The 20,836-nt window shown below is 61.5% G+C and overlaps 1 protein-coding gene across 4 annotated transcripts in view; it reads right to left on the bottom strand.

The window, feature by feature from the left end:
* HDGFL2 (HDGF like 2) overlaps window positions 1-20,836 on the bottom strand; it is a 21,201-nt gene extending 365 nt beyond the window's left edge. The window contains exons 1-15 of one of the 4 annotated variants that reach the window (XM_023244050.2): window positions 20,660-20,836; window positions 18,183-18,259; window positions 17,951-18,089; window positions 11,497-11,688; window positions 5,769-5,885; window positions 5,585-5,656; window positions 4,484-4,649; window positions 4,312-4,387; window positions 3,914-4,223; window positions 2,702-2,799; window positions 2,012-2,085; window positions 1,797-1,867; window positions 1,388-1,489; window positions 1,023-1,236; window positions 288-420 (exon numbers count right to left, since the gene is read on the bottom strand). In XM_023244050.2, the coding sequence (XP_023099818.1) occupies window positions 288-420; window positions 1,023-1,236; window positions 1,388-1,489; window positions 1,797-1,867; window positions 2,012-2,085; window positions 2,702-2,799; window positions 3,914-4,223; window positions 4,312-4,387; window positions 4,484-4,649; window positions 5,585-5,656; window positions 5,769-5,885; window positions 11,497-11,688; window positions 17,951-18,089; window positions 18,183-18,259; window positions 20,660-20,731 (1,913 nt within the window). In that variant the 5' untranslated portion in view covers window positions 20,732-20,836. Of the gene's footprint in view, window positions 1-287; window positions 421-1,022; window positions 1,237-1,387; window positions 1,490-1,796; window positions 1,868-2,011; window positions 2,086-2,701; window positions 2,800-3,913; window positions 4,224-4,311; window positions 4,388-4,483; window positions 4,650-5,584; window positions 5,657-5,768; window positions 5,886-11,496; window positions 11,689-17,950; window positions 18,090-18,182; window positions 18,260-18,502; window positions 18,662-20,659 lie in introns of those variants that run through there. The other 3 variants (XM_023244045.2, XM_045044062.1, XM_045044055.1) reach the window with 3 other exon arrangements.

Here is a 20,836-nt window from a genome sequence, read left to right as displayed (position 1 = left end):
AGCGCCCGGGGAGCGCGGCCGTGTCCGGAGCGCCCTCCGCCGCCCCAGGCGGGCCCCCCAGGGCGGACCCAGGGTCCTCACCACGGCGGCGTCCGCACCCAGGAGCCCACGCGCCCATTCCCGGAGCGACGGGAGGAAGCCACCCTCCCGGGGGGGCCGGGCCCAGAGCAGCTCCCTGGATGGGGGACCCACGGGTCAGCGGCAGGGGTGGCGGGTGTGAGCAGCCCGCGCAGTGGGCGCCTTCTCAGGAAGCTGCCCCCGTGGCCGCGGCCCCCGGCGACACTTACTCGTTGTGTAAGGGCTCTTCAGAGGAGCCGCACCCGAGCCCCTCCTCAGAATTCTGTCCTTCCTCCTGCTCCTTGTCCCCCGCGCTCTCCCCTTTCTGGGACATGGCCTCGCCGTTCACCGGGGCTGAGAGATCTGGGTGGGAGAGGGGCTCGTGACCCCGTGGCCCTGCCCGCCGGGAGCAAGCGAGCAAGCTGGTTTGGGGACAGGAGCCCTAAAGGAGCCTCCACCCCCCTCGAGGGCCCCGGCGCAGGGCGCCCACCACATGCCCCCCGCCCACACCTCCCAGACCCATCGGGGCTGCTCGTCCGTCAGGCTGGGGCATGTGCAGCCGGCTCTGGGCCCCCGCACATACGAGCCTGAGACAGGGAGCGACTGGTAAATGAGTGGGGAAACACGTGTGCGGAGTCTGGGGACAGAAATAAGGAGACGCCCCCTGCAGGCCGGCCCTGGGGCTGCGGAGGCTTCAGGTCTGAAGAAGGAGCGCCTCTCCGCAGCCCCCATCAGCACCACGTAACCCTAGCGGGAAGGACAGCGCGACAGCCCCTTTGTCGCTGAGGGACCCGGCACCACTGTCCCTTCGGGAAACACCCTCTTTCTCCTCTCAGCCCACCCCTGGCCCTCCCAGGTCCAGCCAGCCTGTCCCGCGACGCTCCCACACGCGGCCCCCACGCACGCACGGCTTCCCGTGCTGTCTGGCTCTGAGGGTCTACGAGGGCTCCCGCCCTGCTCCTCACCAGCGCTCAGCTCGTCCTCCGCCCTCTCCGTGGGGGCCTCCTCTCCAGCCAGCGCCTCCTCTGCCTTCTCCACCTCAGCCCTCTCCTTCTCCGTCCCAGTTCTGGTCGCCTTCTGGATGGCCTCGATCTTTGGTCCCAGGACCCGAGACTTGAGCCGGGTGTAGACCTCTGCGGCCTTCTCCATCACCTCCTTGTTGGCCTTATAACGGCGGATCTGACCCACAAGAGGCCCGCTCAGGAGACGCAGCGGGTCTCGCCCCCGCCAGAGCCCCGCCTCCAAGGCCGCAACCTCCCAGGCCGTGCCCCTCAGGACCCCTACTCCCCGCCGGCCACCAGGCCCTTCCGCTGCTAGGATCCCACCGCACCTTCTTCAGTGTGGCCACCACATCTGTGTTCTTCTGGAGGATCTGTGAGGTCACCTGCAGGGTCCCCAGCTCCTCCAGCGCATTCAGACACCTCTTCACATCCTGCAGGGTGGGGAGTGGAGGGGCGGCACCTAGCTGAGGGGACCCTAGGGAGTGCCCTGGGGGGCAGGCGGAGCGACAGGGACCCCCAGGGGTGGTGGTTGAAACCCAGAACCTGGAGGACCGCTCGGTGCCACCTGTGGGGACACCGAGCAGCACACCCCGGGTGGCGCCCCCTGCTGGAGGACGCCAGGTGAACCGAGACCCAGGGTTTGCCTCAGTTTCCCAGAACCTCTCAGGGGCTCCACACACGAGGGGCTGGGGGACTGCCTGGCCTGGAGGAACCTCCGCACCCCGAGGAGGGTCTCACCGGATTGTCGACTTTCAGGGCGAACTTGATCTCGCTGTGCAGTTTCTGCAACTTTTCCTCCACGGAAGGTTCTGCGGCCAGGAGAGAACGCGGCACCTGCACGTGACTGCAGCCGCAGAAGCCACCCTGGCCCGGTCCCGCCACCCGACCAGCTTCCTCGACCCGTGCATGTGCACGGGAGCAGAGGACCTGCCCTGGTGGCCCGCCCTCCTCACCTTTCTTCTTCTCCACCTTCCGGTCGGGCGGGAACCCTTCTGACCGCTTCCGGGTCCGCTCCACCTTGGGGGGCCTGTGGAGTCACACCCCTTAGCCCTACCCTCGCCTGCCGCGTAGCCCCCCCATGGCCCTCCTGCCCCCGGGGGCCTCTGTGTGCGTGGTCAGGGAGGAGGAGGGATCAGAGCCGATTGGGACCTGGTCTAGGCAGCCGCCAAACTCCCATCGGGAAGGTTCATTCGCTGATGCTGCATTCCCGCTTAGCAAGCAGGGGGATAGGCTGTATCCCCCGGGCTTGGATTTCCAGTCTGAGGACCACTGGTCTGGGGGACAGGGTCCCCCCCTCAGCACTGTTGACAAGGGGCGGGTCACTCTCTGAGGAACTTCCGGGCCCTGTGGGGGGCTGGGCAACAAGCTGGCCCCACCCCCTCAATGCCAGGAACACCCCCAGCGTGACTACCAGATAGGTGGGGTGGTGTCCACTGGGGGCAGAACCTCAGTCTGGAACAGTGGTTCCTACTGACGGGGCCCCACTTGGCTTGGATCTATCTCCAAGACTGATTTCGGAAGTCGGGTCTCTCCTGTACGGGGTGAGGGGGGACGGATCCCCAGGAGGCCGGGAGCCGCAGGGACCAGAACGGGGCAGGTGGGCCCCCAGGTAGCCGCGGGAGGAGAGGCAAAGCGGGTCCGACCTGGCTCGGGGCCTCTCCTCGGGGCGCCCTCTCTTCTCCTTCTGGCTGGGTCTCCTCGAGGGCTCTGTGCTTTGTGACTGTCTGGCCGCCTTCTTTGCCTGCAGCGTCCAGAGAGGGACAGGGCTGTGGCGGGCAGCGGGCGCTCCCTTTAGGGGTTCAGCCTGCCACCGCCTGCCACCACTGCACTGTTGGGAACTGGCGGACCGGGCAGGACGGGAAGAACGACCCCTGGGTCCAGCACGTGCCCCAGGTGACAGCGTCTCAGGCCCTACAAGGACCACTCACTCAACGGGAGGGGCGGCCCCACAATCTGCACTTCCTGGGGCAGGGATCTCGGGCCCTTTTTTGTGACCGAGGGAAAACAGGGAGAGAGTAAGGTCGTCCTCTGTCCCGTGGGGCTCGGTCTACAAGGTGACAGGCCTGGAAGTGAGGCTCAGATCCAGGCAGATTGTCAGTGCCAGCAAAGCGGGGTGTTGACGAGCCTGCGGGACTGCCCTGGGCCTGCGGGTCACCCCTCATGCTCACAGAGGCCTATCTGCTCCCCACTCATCCCAGAGTCCGGCCCCCCGCAGCACCCAGAGGGCACCTGTGAACACAGGAGTCAAGTCTGCCCTCCTCGGCCCACAGCCCTTCAGGGCTCCCACCTCCCTGGGGCAAAAGCCCAAGTCCTCCCTGAGACCCCAAGGCCCGGGACGACCTGCCCCATCCCCTCTCCTCTTTCTCCCCCCTCCACCTCTCCGTTCTACCCACATGGGCCCCCTGCTTGTGGCTCCAACACACCAGGCCTGGTCCTGCCCCAGGGCCTTTGCACAGACTGTGCTCTCGGCCCAGCGTGCTGTTTCCCCGGATTCCTTCCCAGACCACCTCTCACTCCATTCAGATCCTTACTTCACGGCACACGGCATCTTCTCAGCTAAAGCCTTTAGGGTTTACCCCACCTAAAACTGAAAAGCCCACCCGACAGCTCATGCCCCTTGACCTGCCTTCTTGTCTTTGGCACCCAACGTGCTGGAACGCACCTCACGTCGTCCCCTGTCTGGCCCCCTCCCGCGAACCCCGGCTCCTCCACGGCGCAGGTCTCTGTGTCTCGTTCACCGCTTCACCCCCACCCCCACCCCCACCGGCGCCGACCCGGCGGGCGGCGGGAAGGGACCCGCCGGGCCCCGGCTCCCGGTTAGCGGGTAGCGCCGCATCCGCGCCAGCAGGACGCACCTCTCGCTGCGGCTCGGCCTCGGGCCCCGAGTCGGACGAGGACTGCGGCCCCCGCCCCCGGCCCTTGCGGCCGCGCTTCCTCACGGGCTCGTCCTCGTCGCCCGGCTCGTCCCCGCTGCTGCCCCCGCTGCCCCCGGCGGGGGCCTCCCCGCGCTCGCGCTCCCGCCGCCGCTCCTTCTCCTCCTTCTCCTGCTCGCGGAGCCGCCGCAGCTCCTCCTCCTGCTCCCGGCGCCGCCGGGCCTCCAGCTCCCGCCTTCGCTCCTCGTCCCGGCGCTTCCACTCGCTGATGCGGTCCACCTCGTCGCTGTCGCTGCGGAGGCGCGCCCGTTAGAGGGCCCGGGGCGCGCCGCCCGCCCGCCCGCCCGCCAGCCCGCCCGCCGCCCTGGCCTGCCGCCCACCTGTCGCTGCTCGAGCTGCTCGGGGGCCGCTCTGGCTTCGGCTTCCGGCCGCGGGGCTTCGGGGGCGGCTTCTCAGCTGCAGGGAAGGGGGGAGGTGCGGTCGGCGAGGGATCTCTCCCCCAGGACGGCGGGGGTGGGGGGGGGGGAGGGGGCACCCCGGCCCGCGCCCTACCTGGCTTCCGACCCCGAGGAGGCTTCTTTACGGACACGTCCGAGTCGGAGGAGGAGGAGGAAGAGGAGGAGGCAGAGGACGGCGCGGACCTGGCCACGGCCACAGGCTCGCCCTTGGCCCCGTCGGATTCCGCTTTGGAGTCGGAGTCGGAGGCCGAGGGCGCCTTCTGAGAGAGGCGGGGGTGCAGAGGTGAGGACACAGGCCACGGGCAGCCCCCTCCCCGCAAACAACCGCCTCTTCCTTGGCGTGGGGGGTCCCGGGCCTCATCCCCTCGGGGAAGCGGGGGGAGGCAGAGGAGAGCCGCGGCGCTTTCCGGGGCTAGAGCTCTTGGGTGGTTTTTTAATTTTTTTATTTCAGATAGAGCAGGCGCGTGAGCAGGGGAGAGGGGTAGGGGAAGGCAGAGCATCTCGGGCAGGCTCCCCACACAGTGCAGAGCCTGATGCGGGGCTCGATCCCTCGACCCTGGATCACCACCTGAGCCGAAACCAAGAGTTGGACGTTGGACCGACTGAGACCCCCCCTCCCCAGGCGCCCCTACAGCCCTTCCCAGTGCAGAATAGGGGCGCGAGGCCCAGTGAGAGGAGGGCCCTCCTCCTGTCTCCGCCCCCATCCTGCTCCCCACTCCCATGCACACAGGTGGCACGCTCATACACACCCAAGCACCTAACGCACACACTCGAACACACGCACACCGTCCGCGGGATGCGGACACACAACACGCGTGCATTCCCTTCCACACACACCCACTCTCCCTGCCTCACACGGGGCCCCTAAGGACACCCCTCTCCCTTCTGAGGCCAGCGTTCCAGCACCCCAGTTTCCGCACCGGCCTCTGTGTTCCTCTCAGGAGTGGTGGCAGCCGGGCGGCCTCCGGGCCCACAGACGGGCCCTGCACACTCCACCCTCGGAAACCACGCACCGAAGCCGTCGGTGGAGGCAGAGGCGGACGGTGGTGATCCCTGGTGGCCTGGGCCCTACCCTCCTCCAGAAAGGACAGACTCTACCCACGGGCAGTGGCTGGTGACCACACAGAGCCTCTCGGGGGTTCCCGCAGGTAGGCAGGCAGGCAGGTGGGAACAAGACACGAAAAAACCCCTCTACCTTTTTCTTCCGTCCCGCAGGGGGGCCCCGCCGAGGCGCCCGCACCATAGCTTTCTTCTCGGGGGTGAAGTCCTGGGCGGAGAGAGAGAAGGCGCTGAGTGTGGGCCCCACGGACTGGCCCCGGCTCAGCCCCCGTGCGTGCGTGCGCCTGCCTGCCCGCCCCCGGAGGCAGCCACCTGCTCACCTGGTCACTGGTCTTCTCTGACTCAGAAGAGCTTTCTGAGTTCTCCTCCTCGGATGGGGACACGCTGGCTTGATCCAGGTCGCTGGAGGCCTTTCGAGCTCGTTTTGAGACCGACATCTAGAAAGAGCGCAGCCCGAGCACAGGAGCGATCAGCAATTTCGCCTGTGTGCTCGGCACAGCCGTCTCCCGCCTGGCCGCTCACACCCCGGAGAAGAGCTGAGGTTCTGGAATCCTTGGGAGGTGGCAGGGACCCCTTGCAGGATCTGACTAAAAACCAGGGATCCTGGGGTGCCTGGGGGGCTCAGCCAAGCATGAGACTCTTTTTTTTTTTTAATGTTTATTTTGGAGAGACAAAGAGAGACAGCATGAGCGGGAGAGGAGCAGAGAGAAAGAGAGAGAGAGAGAGGGAGACCCAGAATATGAAGCAGGCTCCAGGCTCTGAGCTGTCAGCACAGAGCCCAATGCAGGGCTCGAACCCACCAACCGCGAGATCATGACCTGAGCCGAAGTCGGACGCTCAGCCGACTGAGCCACCCAGGCGCCCCTAGCATGAGACTCTTGAATTCGGCACAGGTCACGATCTCATGGTTCATGGGTCTGAGCCTCGCATCGGGCTTTGTGCTGACAGCGCGGAGCCCGCTGGAGATTTTCTCTCCCTCTCTGCCCCTCCCCCACTCACATGCGCACGCTTGCTCACTCTCTCTCTCAAAAAAACCAAAACAAAACAGGGATCTTGAACCTTAAGTACACTGTGCACAGTGACAGAGGCCAGACACAGAAGGACACGTCCTGCGTGACCCTACTCACAGGGGGTCCCTAGAGGAGTCCTGTCCATAGAGTCAGAGAGTGGATGGTGGGAGCCGGGGGTGGGGAGTCAGTGCTTCACGGGGATAGAGTCTCAGTTTGGGGAGATGGAAAGTTCTGGAAAACGTGGGGGGATTTGCAAAACAGTGTGAGTGTGCTTAATGTCACTGAGCTGTACGTTTTATTTTTTTTTAAGTTTACTTATTTATTTTGAGAGACAGAAACAGCACGAGTAGGGGAGGGGCAGAGAGAGTGGGAGAGAGAATCCCAAGCAGGCTCCGTGCCACCAGTGCAGAGCCCGACATGGGCCTCAAACCCACAAAACTGCGAGATCATGACCTGAGCCAAAACCAAGAGTCGGACGTTTAACCGACTGAGCCACCCGGGTGCCCCAGAGCTGTGCATTTTAGAATGGCTGATTTTTTAATGTGAACCTTACCTCAATAAAAAGATAAAAAAAAATCGGGGCGCCTGGGTGGCTCCATCAGTTAAGTGTCTGATTTCGGCTGTCATGATCTCACAGTTCACGAGTTCGAGCCCCACACTGGGCTCTATGCTAACAGCTCAGAGCCTGGAGCTGCTTCAGATTCTGTGTCTCTCTCTCTCTTTCTCTCTCTCTGTCCCTCCTCTGCTTGTGCTCTCCCTCTCTCTCAAAAGTAAATAGATAAACATTTAAAAGAAAAAAATAAATTAAAGATAAATAAACACATGCACACACACACACGCAAACAACCTGAATTCAGTTTCAGGGGTCCACGCATTCTCTGACATCCACCCAAAGAAGCCAACGTAAGAATCTTTAAGATTCTTTAAGCTTTGGAAGTAGATCTCAGCCAGGGAAAACCCAGGCCTCCCCAGCCAGCCAGTGCTGAGTTCAATGGCACTTTGCCTCTGTTTTGTCACATCGGAGATGTGGTGGTTCTCCTAACCACTGTCACCGGAGCATCTCCCCCGCTCCGTGCCCTGTCCAGGGCACGATGGGCTGGACTGTGTCCCCCTAAAATTCACCTGTTGAAGCCCTGACCCTCAGGACCTTAGAACGGGACTGTGTTTGTGAAGACCGGGTCTTCAAGGATATAATTAAGTTAAAATGATGTCACTGGACTGGCCCTAATCCAGTGGGACCTGTGTCCTTATAAGAAGAGATCAGGACATGGCCACAGAGGGACGACCACGTGAGGACACGGGATGGGGGCACGGCATGTGCACGCCAGGGAGAGGCCTCAGAAGGAACCAGGCCTGCCAACACCTTGATCTCAGACTTGCTGCCTCCAGGAATACTGACTGGTGTGCAAGCCGTCTAGTGCACGGGACTCTGTGAGGCCAGCCGGCACACATGTACACTCAGTGACCCACTGGGGAGAGATAAGGCCCCCTACTGTCGCACAACATGTTCCAGCCAGGAGAGGCAAACGGAAACATTCCGTGCAAATCTGACAGAAGGGTTACTCGCGTATGGGGGACCAGGACGGGACAGAGGGAGGATAGAGAAACGGAGGGAAGACAGAGGGCTGGAGGGAGGACAGAGGAAGGACAGAGGGACGGAGGGAGGATGGAGGGACAGAGGGAGGACAGAGGGATGGAGGGAGGACGGAGGGACTGAGGGGGGACAGAGGAATGGAGGAAGGACGGGGGGGGACAGAGGGGCGGGAGAGACGGCCAGCACAAAGCCCCACAGGGGAAGGCAGCGTGGCTAGTGAGTGGTCAGGGGAGGGACGGGGACTGTCGGGGCCGGACCCGCAGGGCTGTGTGGTCGTGTGTGGAGTCTGGCCCCCCTTCGTGGGCGGCCGAGCTGAAGCCCGGGGCACTTCGTACTCCCTCTCGGGACACAGACGGCCTGTATCCTAGGGGCGCTGTATGCTCTCCCTTCTTGGCGCAGGCGCTCAGGGGACCCAGTTAGAGGGCAGTTCACGTTCTGCCAGTCGCCAGGCAGTTCTAGGGGAAGCGTTTCAAGCCGGCTGTGGCCTCCTTCCCCAGACCAAAGGGCATCACAAAGACTAGCGTGACCCCGGACCCTCCCTCCTGACGCCAGGGTGCAAGGGGAAGCAATGGCGAGGGGCCCCAAGCTGCGAGATCTTGGAGCCCCAGAGAGCACAGAGACCCCGGCTGGGCGGGCAGGGCCGGGACCCCGTCCCCAAGAGCTGGCGTCGGGATCTGCCTCACGAAGGAGGCCGTCCATGGAACCACTCAGAGGACAGATGAGAAGACCAGCCAACAAGTTGCTGGCTGAAGAGAGAATGTATAAAGCCGGCCCCGCGGGAAAACCACAGCCCCTCACAGATCAGAGAAAGGACAGCTGCGGATGGGCTAGGGGATGGGGCTCCCGGGGAAAAGCGCTTTTAAATGTTCCCCGGTGCGGTTAAACGGGGTTGTAATAAGAACTTATATCTGTTTAATGCAAAAGTGACCCAAAAAATCTAAGTAGTGACTTACAAACGGGTTTAGGGGCGCCTGGGTGGCTCAATCAGTTGAGCATCTGACTTGGCTCAGGTCATGGTCTCAAGGTTCATGAGTTCGAGCCCCACGTCGGGCTCTGTGTTGTCAGCACAGAGCCTGCTTCCGACCCTCTGTCCTCCTTTCTCTCTGCCCCACCCCCAATCATTCTCTCTCTCTCCCTCTCTCAAAAATAAGTAAATATTAAAAAAAATTAGGTGGGAGGCACCTGAGTGGCTCAGTTGGTTAAGCGTCTGACTTCGGCTCAGGTCACGATCTCACAATTTGTGGGTTTGAGCCTTGCGTGGGGCTCAGTGCTGGCAGCTCAGAGCCTGGGGCCTGCTTTGGATTCTATGTCTCTCTCTCTCTCTCTCTCTCTCTCTCTCTCTCTGTGCCTCCCCTGCTCACATTCTATCTCTCCCCCTCAAAAATGAATCAACATTTAAAAAATAAAATAAGTAAAAATTCATGGGGTGCCTGCATGGCTCAGTCAGTTAAGCGTCCGACTTTGGCTCAGGTCATGATCTTGTGGTTCATGAGTTCAAGCCCCACATCGGGCTCTGTGTTGTCAGCAGAGCCTGCTTCCGACCCTCTGTCCTCCTTTCTCTCTGCCCCCTCCCACGCACTCACACACACACTCCCTCTCTCTCTCAAAGTAAATAAACTTTAAAAAATTCTTAATTAAAAAAAACACAAAAAAACAAATAGGGGTTTATCTCTCAGGGGTGGCACGGGGCAGGGTTGTTTTCTGCGCATTTCTATTTAATGTCTCCAACAGCCGTAAACAGAAATAATGGGGAATTTGACAAAACAATGCCAAGCGCACCATAAAAACTTGGAGCTAAATGCCCAACAATTTTTTTTTTCCTTTTTCTTTTATGTATTCGCTTTTGAAACAGCGAGAGAGGGCAAGCGAGCAGGGGAGCAACAGACAGAGAGGGAGACAAGAGAATCCTCAGCAGCCTCCACGCTATGAGCGCAGAGAAATCGTGGCCTGAGCCAAAATCAAGAGCCAGACGCTTAACCGACCGAGCCACCCAGGTGCCCCCCTGAACGCCCGACGGTCTTACTAACGTACCGGTGAGAAATCACAGACTGCTTCTCGACCACTGAGGACCACGTCGTAAAACAGTACTTAATGACCAAGAAATGCTCAGCAAACAGACACCGTGTGGACGGCTGCCGATTCTGTGCTTCGCACCCCCACCCGCACCCCTGCACCCCCACCCGCACTCACACCTGCACCCCGTGTGAGGCACACTCGGGATCGCAGACAAACCCGCCAGGGCGTTTCCAGTCCCCGGCACAGCAGCCCGCGCACCTAACACGGGTATTTTCTACCAGCTTCTCCGCACCTTTCGCGTCTCATACCTGACGACAAGCACGGCTCATCATGAGGATTGGAGCCAAAAGCAAACGTTATTTTTATCAGTAATGGCAGGAAAGCCTGTCAAAGACAGTGGCGCTAGGTCCCGGCCTTTTCATCGCGCACCCAGATGCTCAGAGGCAGTCAAAAGGCAGAGAAGAGAAAGGGCAAGAGACTGTCTCCGGAACCGCCAACTCACGTCCTCACGGAAACCTGCACACGCACGTGCACAGCACTGTGTTCACAGCGGACCAGAGTGGACACAACCCAGATGTCTATCAACTGGTAAGTACGTGTCCACCGCGCACGCGCACGTCCCTCGGCCGCGAGCAGGAGCGAGGCGCCCACCCCCGCCGCCCCGCGGACCGACCCCGAACACGCGACGCTCAGGGAGGGAACCGGACACGAGAGGCCACGCGGGGTGTGGGTCCGCGTGTGTGAAACGTCCAGAACGGGCTCATCCACGGACAGGAAGGGGGCTCGTGGGGGCTGGCGGATGACTGCTAAGGCGGACAGGGTTTCTTTCGGAGTGACGGAATGTTCTGGAACTCGCCGGTGGTGGCGACTGCACAGCTCTGTGAATGTACTAAGAACCAGTGAACTGTGTATTTTGAAAGGGTGAATTTCGCGCTATGTGAGTGGTATCTCAATTTTCAAAAAGCATGTTAAACACCCAGAAAAATTATCTGCATATTCAGGTTACGGGCATAATTTCAGCTAGGAGGCTCCTGGGAGGGAAAAACCAAGAGCGAGCACGTGCATTCTACTTCTGCTGGGATCTGTTCAGTCTGGCTGGTGTTGAGTAAAAGGTCGGGTTAATAATACAGGAAGGCATTTCAGCTCACACTACAGACCCGGGCTAAGCACACCCCCTCCTCGAGATGACAATCTATGACGCGGAAACGGTAATATCTACTGAGGAACGTTATAAAGAGTAATGAAATGACATACGTAAAAAATGGTAACAAATAAAAATAAATGAAACAAATCATGACAGAACCGTGCGTTGACAACAAGAAAGGCAGGGGGGGAGCCCAGGCTGCTGGGGGCGGGGGGCAGAGAGAGGCTGGGCTGCTACCTCCCCCCACCCCCCCACCAGGCCAAGGGCTCCCGCCCCACCCCTACCTTCAGGGCCGCGGCCTTCCGTTTCAGGCCACTGTTGTCGCTGCTTTTGTCCGAGTCGGAGTCGCTCTCCATCCTGTCGCTGGCCGCCGTGGCGGTCACGGCTGTGACGGCCATGACCCCCCGGACCTCGTCGTCCTCGCTCCCGCCCGCCGGGTCGGCTTCGGGGGCCTCGCTGTCAGAGGAACTCACCGGCTGGGGGGGCGAGACGGTGGGGGGGGGCACAGACCAGTCACCAGCAGGCTTGGGCGGATTCCCCAGCCGGGACAGTGACCCCGAGGACAGATCCCACGGCGGGGTCTCAGATGTCAGGGTCTGGCCCCCTGTCTTTCCAAACGGGGCGGCCCGGAAAGACTAAAGAATCGAGGCTCAAAGGCAAGATGGGCACATGCGGTGGGTGCCAGGGTTCGAGATCAAACCTCAGGCCAGTCTGTAACTTAGCCTCTCGGGACCTCAGTTTCCACATCTGAGGGAGACGGGTGGCACGACTTTGGCCTCTCGGGGCTGTGGCAAGGATGAGGCCGGAGTGGCACATGGCATTCTTAGGGCAGTGCCCAGGCTGGCAAGAGGTCCCCCAAAGTTTGCCAGTTCACTGTCGGTACGCCCATCGTGACGAAGACAGGACCTCCGGGCCGAAACTTCCAGGCTCTGCTATTTCTGCTTTACCCAAAGTGCCCGCTCAGGCAAGAACAGCCACAGAAACACTTCTGCCGTGCTCGGCACGTGCCGGGCTCCTTTACACGCTCGGGGGGCGTTCGCGCAGCGGCGGGTGCCAGGCACGGGGCTGGGCGGGCAGGCAGCGAGCACACGCAGATGTGAAGGCAGCGCGGCCCCTGCCCCCGGGGAGCTTACCATCTAGCGGGAGAGGCCGAGAGCAGCCGTTTCGGCAGAACAACGTCTCGCTGCGGGGACGGGGAGAGAGGAAAATACTGGTACGTGGGTGCCGAGGAATCAGGGAGAGGTGGGTGTAAGGTGGCAGGAATGTTCTGAAGTGCGTTTTGGGGAGGAATCCTCGGAGGGCGGGACGTTTCAGCCGATGAGTCATCTCAAGCACGCAAAGGGACAGGAACAGCACGAGGGGAGGGACGGTGCCCCTGAGAACCGGGCGGGCGAGGTCGGTGTGGCCGGGGCAAGAATGTGGCGGAAGAAAGGCTGGAGGGCTGGGCCAGGGCCGATGCAGGGTTATGGGGGATGTAGGGGACCCAGCAGTCGCACAAGGACGGTCAGGCCACAGGGCTCTCTCGGGCCCGTTTCTGACCCCGTTCTGGATATCTCGTTTGTAGGAGGAACACAGATGAGTCCTGGTCAAACTCATCCAGTGAGTGCCACAGAACACCCACTGCCTGAGGCCTCGTGCTGGGGCGGGGGCGAGACGGTGTGAGACAGGGTCCCTGCCCTCGGGGAGCTCACAGTCCCCGATGGGGACTAATGGGGAGAAAGACAAGGAAACACGGAGAGACAACACGGCCTGAGAGGGGGTGCCGCTCCGTTCCTGGAGCACCCAGCAGAGTCCGAGGGTAGTATCTGACCACGTTATTTCATGGTACTTCTTTACCGAGTAATTAATTTCTTTTAAGACCGAGACTGTGACTTTTTAGAGCTACGGTCTGCAAAAAAACCAAATTTCCACCTACTAATAAATAGACAAAGTGCAGAGCAGCTATAGGACAGAATACGATTCAGCTACGAAAAGGACTGAAACTGATATGCGCTGCCGGGCGGATGAACGCCCGAAACACGCGCCGTGAAAGACGCCAGAAGCATAGAACGATATATAATTCCATTTCTATGAAATCTGGAGTATGCAAATTCATAGGAACAGAAAGTTGATTAGGAGTTCTCAGGGGCGGGATGATGTTCTCAGGAGATGCTCAGTTGGTTGAGCATCCGACTCTTGGCTCCAGCTCAGGTCGTGATCCCAGGTTTGTGGGATCGAGTCCCACGTTGGACTGTGCACACGGGGCATGGAGCCTGCTTGGGATTCTCTCCCCTCCTCCCCTAATCGAGCTCTCTCTCTTTCTTTAAAAAAAAAAAAGGAGTTCTCGGGGGCTACAGGAAGGGGAGAATTGGGGGTGACAGCGAACAGGAAGGGGGGGTTCCTTGTGGGGTGATGGAGCGTTCTCGAATAGAGAGCAGTGGCGATTGCACGACACTACAAATGTATAAAACCCACTGTAGGACACGTTGAAAATAGTTAAAACAGCGGATTTCCCAAATTCATTACAAAAACTTACAACAAGAGAAAGGCACACTCCCTCGGTGGAACCACAGCCGGGGATCGATGGATCGGGCCGGGGCCGCCCGCCGGCCGAGATACAAGCAGGGAGGACGGAAAGGGGTCCGAGTCCGAGCGAGGAGCCACGGGGGCCGCGCCGACTGGACACAGGAGGCCAGACCAGGACCAGGGAGCAAGGAGGCAGGAGCACGGGCGGCCGGGGGGCCGGGAGGGAAGGGAACCGGGGTCAGCGCCGGACACAGGACCAGACAAGCGCTGGATAGGACATCAGTACGGAAAGGCTCAGAAGAGGGGAAACGTGGCTGCCGGAGAGGAGACGGGGGGACCCCCGGCCCAACCGATGCCCCGTTCCCTGATCTCTTGCAGGAAGCCCCCCAGGCCTTCCCTGACTGAGGGGTGCTGAGCCCACCCTGGCCTTCACACAGCCGGGTTAACAGGCGAGGGGAGTGAGGGCCCGGTGTCGACAGGACCTCGCGCTCAGCACGCAGTTCCTTCTGTCCCCCCTGAGGCACCGTAACAGGGCCCACTCTGGATATGCTTGACGAGAGTAAAAGACGTGATGCTAGGTAGGGCAGGCCCCAAACCTAAGACGAGGGGGCAGACGTTACCCGAGCTTGCTCTGTGTGTGTGTGTGTGTGTGTGTGTGTGTGTGCGCGCGCGTGTCCTGGGTGCGAGCCGTCACCCTCATTTTGCAGACGAGCAAAGGGTGACACGACAGCTCAAGACCACGGCGAGTGTGTGACAGAGGCAAGATGCCGGCCGGGCCTGGCTTGGCCTCTAAGCCGGGGCCACCGGACGCAGCGACTGCTCACGGGAACCTCTCCTTGCTCCTGACCAACCGGGGTCCGACCTGTGCCTCTCACGTCCAGCCAGGTGGCCGGGCTGGGTGGGCCTGTCCCACAACTGGGCAAGTGGACGCTCCAGAAGGTAAGTGGCCGGCCCTACGCTGTGCCTGTAGATAAGGCCGGGAACGCTGGATCTCGGGGCGGGGGTCAGCCCGTGGGGTCTCACTGCCTGCCAGCAAAGCCTTGGGGAAACGTGACCCCCACGGGGAAGCACAAGGCACAGGGAGGAGCCAAGAAACACGGCCAAGAGCCAGCCAACCTGCAGCCATCGCGAGCCCAAAGGTCTGGTGAGCGAGGCGAACCTCAGTTTCTCTCACGGCCTTCACGCGTCAGGAGGGCGATGGGGGGATGGAAAGGGAAGGTCACATCCGGCCTGTCCTCGCTCCCGACCCCGCCATCACCTGCTCAGCACCGTGTCACTGCGCTAGGTGGCTGATGTGCATCTGCTCACGGGGTTCCCCCCACAGCCCTGTGACACTGTGACACTACCATGACCCTCTGCCTTAGATGAGGACACAGAGGTTCAGGGAGGTGATGTGGATTCCCGAGGCACACGGTAAGCTGGTGGTAGACCCAGAACTTGAGCCCAGGTCCTTGTGCTCCCACAGCAGGACGCTTTGCCTCAGACCCGCTGCATAGAGGTGATTCTCTGGGCCCTCCTCCAGGGCCCCCCCGCCCCCCCGTGCCCGATGAAACTCAGCCTGAGACACAGGAGGCCCGGGCTTTGGCCCCAGCTCACTCTAACTAGGCTGAGAACCCTAGACAGGTCTCTTTCCCTCTTCCCCTATCGAGGGACGAGGATGCATTTCTAGAAAATCCTCCGTCAATGGTTCTCAACCAGGAACGACGTCTGTCTCCTGGAAGACATTTGGCAATGTCTGGGGACATCTAGGGCTGCCGAGACTGGGGGTGCTCCTGGCATCGAGTGGGGGGTGGTGCTCAGGGATGCTGCTCAAAACCCCACAGTGCCCAGCCACCCCCCCCCCCCCCACCCCATGAGAATGATCCAGGCACGAATGTTGAAAAACCCTTGTTTAGGTCTAAGATGTCTCAGATTCTAGCTGGGTCGCTCTGGGCCTCAGTTTGCTCATCAATAAAACGGAAAAGATGCCACCTGCCCAGGCCACCCTCAGGACCGGATTAAGACCATGAAGTTGGAACCACACTCAGATGCCATTTCCACCTCCCGGCTTGGCAAGCGGGTGAGGGAACAGGGCTAGTGGTCACCTCTTAGTGTGAGAGCCAGCTGAGTTAAGGCTGTCGAAAAGAACGAGGCTGTTCTCTGCACAGAGACCAACAGTCAAGATAAGTTTTGGGGGAAGCCTGGTTGGCTCAGAAGAACATGTAACTCTTGACCTTGGGGTTGTGAGTTTGAGCCCCACGACAGGTGCAGTGATTATTAAAGATAAATAAACGAACATTAAAAAAGGATGTATTTTGGAGAACAAGAAACAAAGTTAAGAATCCCAGGCTTTAGGGGCGCGTGCGTGGGTGCCTCAATCGGTTAAGCGTGAGACTTGGGCCCAGGTCACGATCTCACGGTTTGGGAGTTCGAGTCCCACATCGGGCTCTGTGCTGTTAGTGCAGGGCCCGCTTTGGATCCTCTGTCTCCCTCTCTCTCTGCCCCTCCCTCCCCACATGTGCACACTAGCACTCTCTCCCTCTAAAATAAACATTAAAAAAAAAAAAAAAAAGAATTCTAGACTTTAGAACGGAAAAGCTGTGTTCACGGCTTGACGTGAACACGGAACTTGGGAGAATGTATCAGGAATGAGGAGCTGTGGCCTCTTGACCGGACGTCGCGGCACCGTGACCGGGAGGGAGGGCTGACTTCCCACTCTCCATAGACACGCTCTCTCGTACACCCCCTTTTCCATTTGGTACCCCGAGCCTGCCTTTCCACTCAAGATGTAGACATACACGAGAAACGTCAAGAGCGAACAGAGAGAACGCTCAGGTGCCCGCACAACGCGGCTTCCGAAAGCCCGCCTATGGCCTGGCTCTGCCGGAGACATCCAGGCTGGTGCTTGGGAAGAAACACCTCAGGGGTCCCGGGCCTGAGCCCTTCACGCCGACCCCAAAACCTCCGCAGGCGGGCCCCAGGAACCCGCATCGTAAACAGACGTTCAGTTTGGAGCCACGGGCTCGGTGGGAAACCAAACAGCAAGACGAGCTCTCGCTCTTACGGCCACTTCTACCCCGGGGAGTCTGTGTGGGGCCAGTTCAACGTCAAGGCTGCACCACGGTTGAGTTTCTTTCCTCGAGGGCAGGCATCCACACAGCACTTACCAAGCTGCTGGTGTGCAATAAATATTAAACGGTGTGATGATTCACCAGCAGGCGAGAAGCTTACCGTGTAACCAAACAGAACTCGAGCCGGGGCCAGAAAAGGATCGCGCAGAACCCAAATGCCTTCAAGACCTTCTGACCCACTGCCCCATGATGGGGAGCGGGGAGGGGGGGCCGCGGGAAACCGGGAGAGACAACGGGCAGCAAAGCGGGGGACCTCCTTCTCCTAGACCCATCCCAGGAGGCAACAGGAAACCACCACCAACGTCTACTAAATTCTGGACCGTGAGCTCCCGGCTCAGGGGGAGCCTGAGCCGCAGGACAGCACAGGCTGGAGACCCCAAGTTCTCACGCAGGACTAGACGCTGCAGACATCCTGGGTCCGTCGCTCACTCGAACCAGACCCTCTGTGACTCCTGCGTCCCTCCCCACGGACCAGGCGGCAGGCAGTTAGCTCCGCCTCCCGGCCAACCTCAAGCCCACCCCTCCTGAGGCCAGACTGCTCTGCCTCCTGCAGAAAACCCCAAACTCGGTGGCTAAAAGCAGAGCAGAGAACCGCAGCCCAGCCTCCCCTCATCTGCACCTCACCCCCAAACGCCCAGAGCGAGGTAGCTCTCTGCCTCCTTCTGCAGCCTTCCAAGACTTTCCATGAATTTCACTTCAACGTCCCCCACCCCCCCCAGAACAAAAGGCTTTTTCAGAGCTGTAATAACACTATTATAAACCCAAGCTAATTCCAGAGCAGTGGGTTTCACCTGGGGTGATCCCGCACCCCTCCACCCCACCCGGGGGGCACCCGCCAACGTCTGGAGAGGCGTTTGGTGGTCGCGACTGGGGAGGGGAGGTGATGCTAGTACGGAGTGGGTGGGGCCGGGGACACGACGCAACTCCCACGAGGCCCAGGAAGGCCCCGACGGAGACAGAGAATGATCGGCCGGAGGTGACCAGTGTCAAGGGGGAATGAGCCCGTCCTCCTCGCCTACGGAACAAGCTCAGACCACCTCCGGTGCCCGGCGTGTGCAAGAGCCCCGCATGACGTGGGCTCGGCAGTCACCACGCCAGCCACTCTCCACCCCCAGGTACTCACCAGAGGGGCGCTGTAGCTGGCGTGGGGATTGTTCTGGATCTCCCACAGTCCTTCATTGAAGCCTTTCCTCTTGTTGGGTTTCCCGTACTTATCTTTACATTTGTCGTAAGGGAACAGGTCCTTGGGGCCCAGGAAGGCTCTGGAGAAGGGAGGCACGGGGCCAGTCCCGGGTGAGTCAGGCCACCCGGGAGGCACCAGGGGGGACGGTCAAGCCCCACCTGGGGACACTTACGTTTCGTGTGTACCAAAGAAGAAGATGGGGTACTTGTTGGGTGGGGGCTTCACGGCACCGTCGGCGATGTCATCGATCTGCAGGGAGACGCTGGTCAGGGGTGGCTGTGAAGGGCAGCGTCACCCCCTGAGCCAGGAAACGGCCAAGACATCAGCCAAGTTACTTGGGGAAAGCACATGCTGGGAGAAAGGGAGGCTTCAGCTGAGGGAGACAGGGCTCCTTCCGGTTAGGCATCTGCATTCCTCTGCGTGACCCCCCCTCCTCCATACACACCTGTCCCCTCCCCCCAGAGTGTTCTGCCTCCAAGGCAGGTGCTTCACCTGAGCAGAGCCAAATACGGGGCCCTGAGTAGCCAGGAGGTGGGGCCAAGCTCAGCTTCTGCGAACTCCCAGGACCCTCCCTCGGGACCCCCTCCCGCACAGAGGCGATCGGGGGTCTCTCTCCCAGAGGCTGCAGCTGGCAGCTCCCAGGATGCAGAGGGTGGGGGGTGGGCTGCAGGAGACAGGCCCTGAGCATCCAGGAAGTCCCACCCTCTCCCTACAGGCCCATGGGCCCCGGCAGCTGTCAGTCACCTCCCCACAGGAGGCTAGCAGCCCCTTCACTTCCAATCAGGTGCTTGGAAATGTTCCGGGCTTGGAGAGCCGGCAGGAGTTGGGGGGGGGGGGGGGGGGAGGGTTGGCGGGGGGAGGTGGAGGAGAGGGAGAAGCTGGTACTCTGGAAAGAAGGGAAGTGCCCGTAAAGTTTCAAGGCTCCCGTGTCCCCCAGGAAAAGAAGCCCAAGCAAATCAGGTTAAAGTGAGTTTTCTGGTCCCCGTCAATTCCTTCCCATCCTCTTCTACGCCTGGGGGCTGCTGGAACCTTCCCTGCCCCCCCCCCCCACACACACACCCCAGGTTCCTTGCCCGGTTCTCTGGGCTACTTTTCAAAGTCCTTGGTGGCTGGGCCTCAGGCCCCCATGGCCAGCATCCCCGGCACAGGCGCCTCCTCAAACTCCATCAGCCCGAGGACCAGCCTGCCACGCCTTCCAGGCCCGGCTTCCAGCTCACCCAGGACGCGCCTCTGAGCCCGAGGCTCAGACGTGCCAGCAGCAGCACCAGCCCCTGGCCCCTGCCCGACCTCCTGTGGCAGCCTCTCCCCACCCAGACCCCCAGCGCCGCGAGACGCCCGCTGCGCCTCACCTCTACCCAGAGGGAGCGCGGCTGAGATCTCCAGCCACGGGGCAGCTCCGTTCCAGCCCCCCCGCTGCCGCCGCTGCTCCCACCCCCCAAACTCCGCCAGTCCGGTCGTGCGTTCCCCACCAACCTAGGTTCGGGGGCGACTTTACCCCTAGGACCCGGGGAGGACAACCCCCAGGTCCTCGTCCACACTGGCCTGCCCTACACACTGCCTGGGACTCCACTCTCTGGGACTCCCAGACTCAGGATGCCCTTCCGACCTGCACCCGGCGGACCATCCGCGTCCCCCGGATCTCCGGCTTTCCTAAAGGGGATCCCCAAAGTCCCCTTGGCTCAACCCCTTCCCTCAGATGCTCTCTCTCGGGCTTGAAGCTGAAAAGGAGTCTGATTCGCGCATCGGGGTGGGGGGGGGGACCACCCCCAGATCTCCCTCCACCCCACACCCCAACCAGAGGATGGCGAGGGGATCCGTACAGAGCACCGGGCCCCAGGCTTCAAGTAAGTCCCATTCCAACCTCTGGGCCGCGATACCCCGCATTCTCAGAAGAGTCCTCTCGGCTTCAGTGACCTTGTGAACACAGCTCCCAGCCCCCTTCCCAGCCTTGACCTCCCTCAGCCCCCCTCAGCCTTGACCCTCAACCCTTCTCCCTCAGGTACCCCACAACCCGAGCCCACCCGCACAAACGGCCTGCGGCCCCACAAGGAGACCCTTCAGTCTGAGGCGCCCCCTTCCCATCAGTCTGATTCCGCTCTTTAAAGCCCATTTTCCTCCGCTCCCCTCACACCACCTACTCGCTCAAATACTTGAACTTGAACTTGAACCCTGCCCCCTCAGGCCCCAGGTCCCTCAAACCCCACGACCCTTGCAGCGATTTGCTCAAGACTGGGCCCCCCCCCCGCCACAAACCCTCCGTTACGCGGGTCCCTGAGGCCCGGGGGCCCCCAGGACCCCGTTACGCGGGTCCCTCAGGACCGGGGCCCCCAGACCCCCGTTATGCGGGTCCCTCAGGCCCGGGGGCCCGAAAACCCTGTTGCTCGGGTCCTTCAGGCCCGAGGGCATCCCCCAGACCCTCGTTCCTCGGGTCCCCGAGGCCCGGGGCCCGCAGACCCCCGTTACGCGGGTCCCTCAGGCCCGGGGCCCCCGGAGCCCCGTTACGCGGGTCCCTCAGGCCCGGGGCCGCAGACCCCCGATGCACGGGTCCCTAAAGCTCGGGGACCTCCAGGCCCCCGGTGCACGGCCCCTCAGGCTCGGGGCCCCTCCTGCCCCACCCCCCCGCCTGGCCCATCTCCCGCGCGGCCTCACCCGGGCCGGCCAGTGCGGGTAGCCCTTCATCTTGGCGAACACCAAGTCCCCGGGCTTGAAGGCATGCGGCATGCTGGCGGCGGGAGGCCCAGGCCGCAGGAAGCGGCGGCGGCGGCGGCGGCGGCGGCGGCAGCGACTACGGCGGCGGCGGCGGCGGCGGCGGCAGCAGCGGCAGCG

This window comes from Felis catus, chromosome A2 (genome assembly GCF_018350175.1).
Source record: "Felis catus isolate Fca126 chromosome A2, F.catus_Fca126_mat1.0, whole genome shotgun sequence".
Classification (NCBI taxonomy): domain Eukaryota; kingdom Metazoa; phylum Chordata; class Mammalia; order Carnivora; family Felidae; genus Felis; species Felis catus.
Note: the sequence above shows the minus strand (reverse complement) of the source record. Positions and strands in the feature narration are given on the sequence as shown.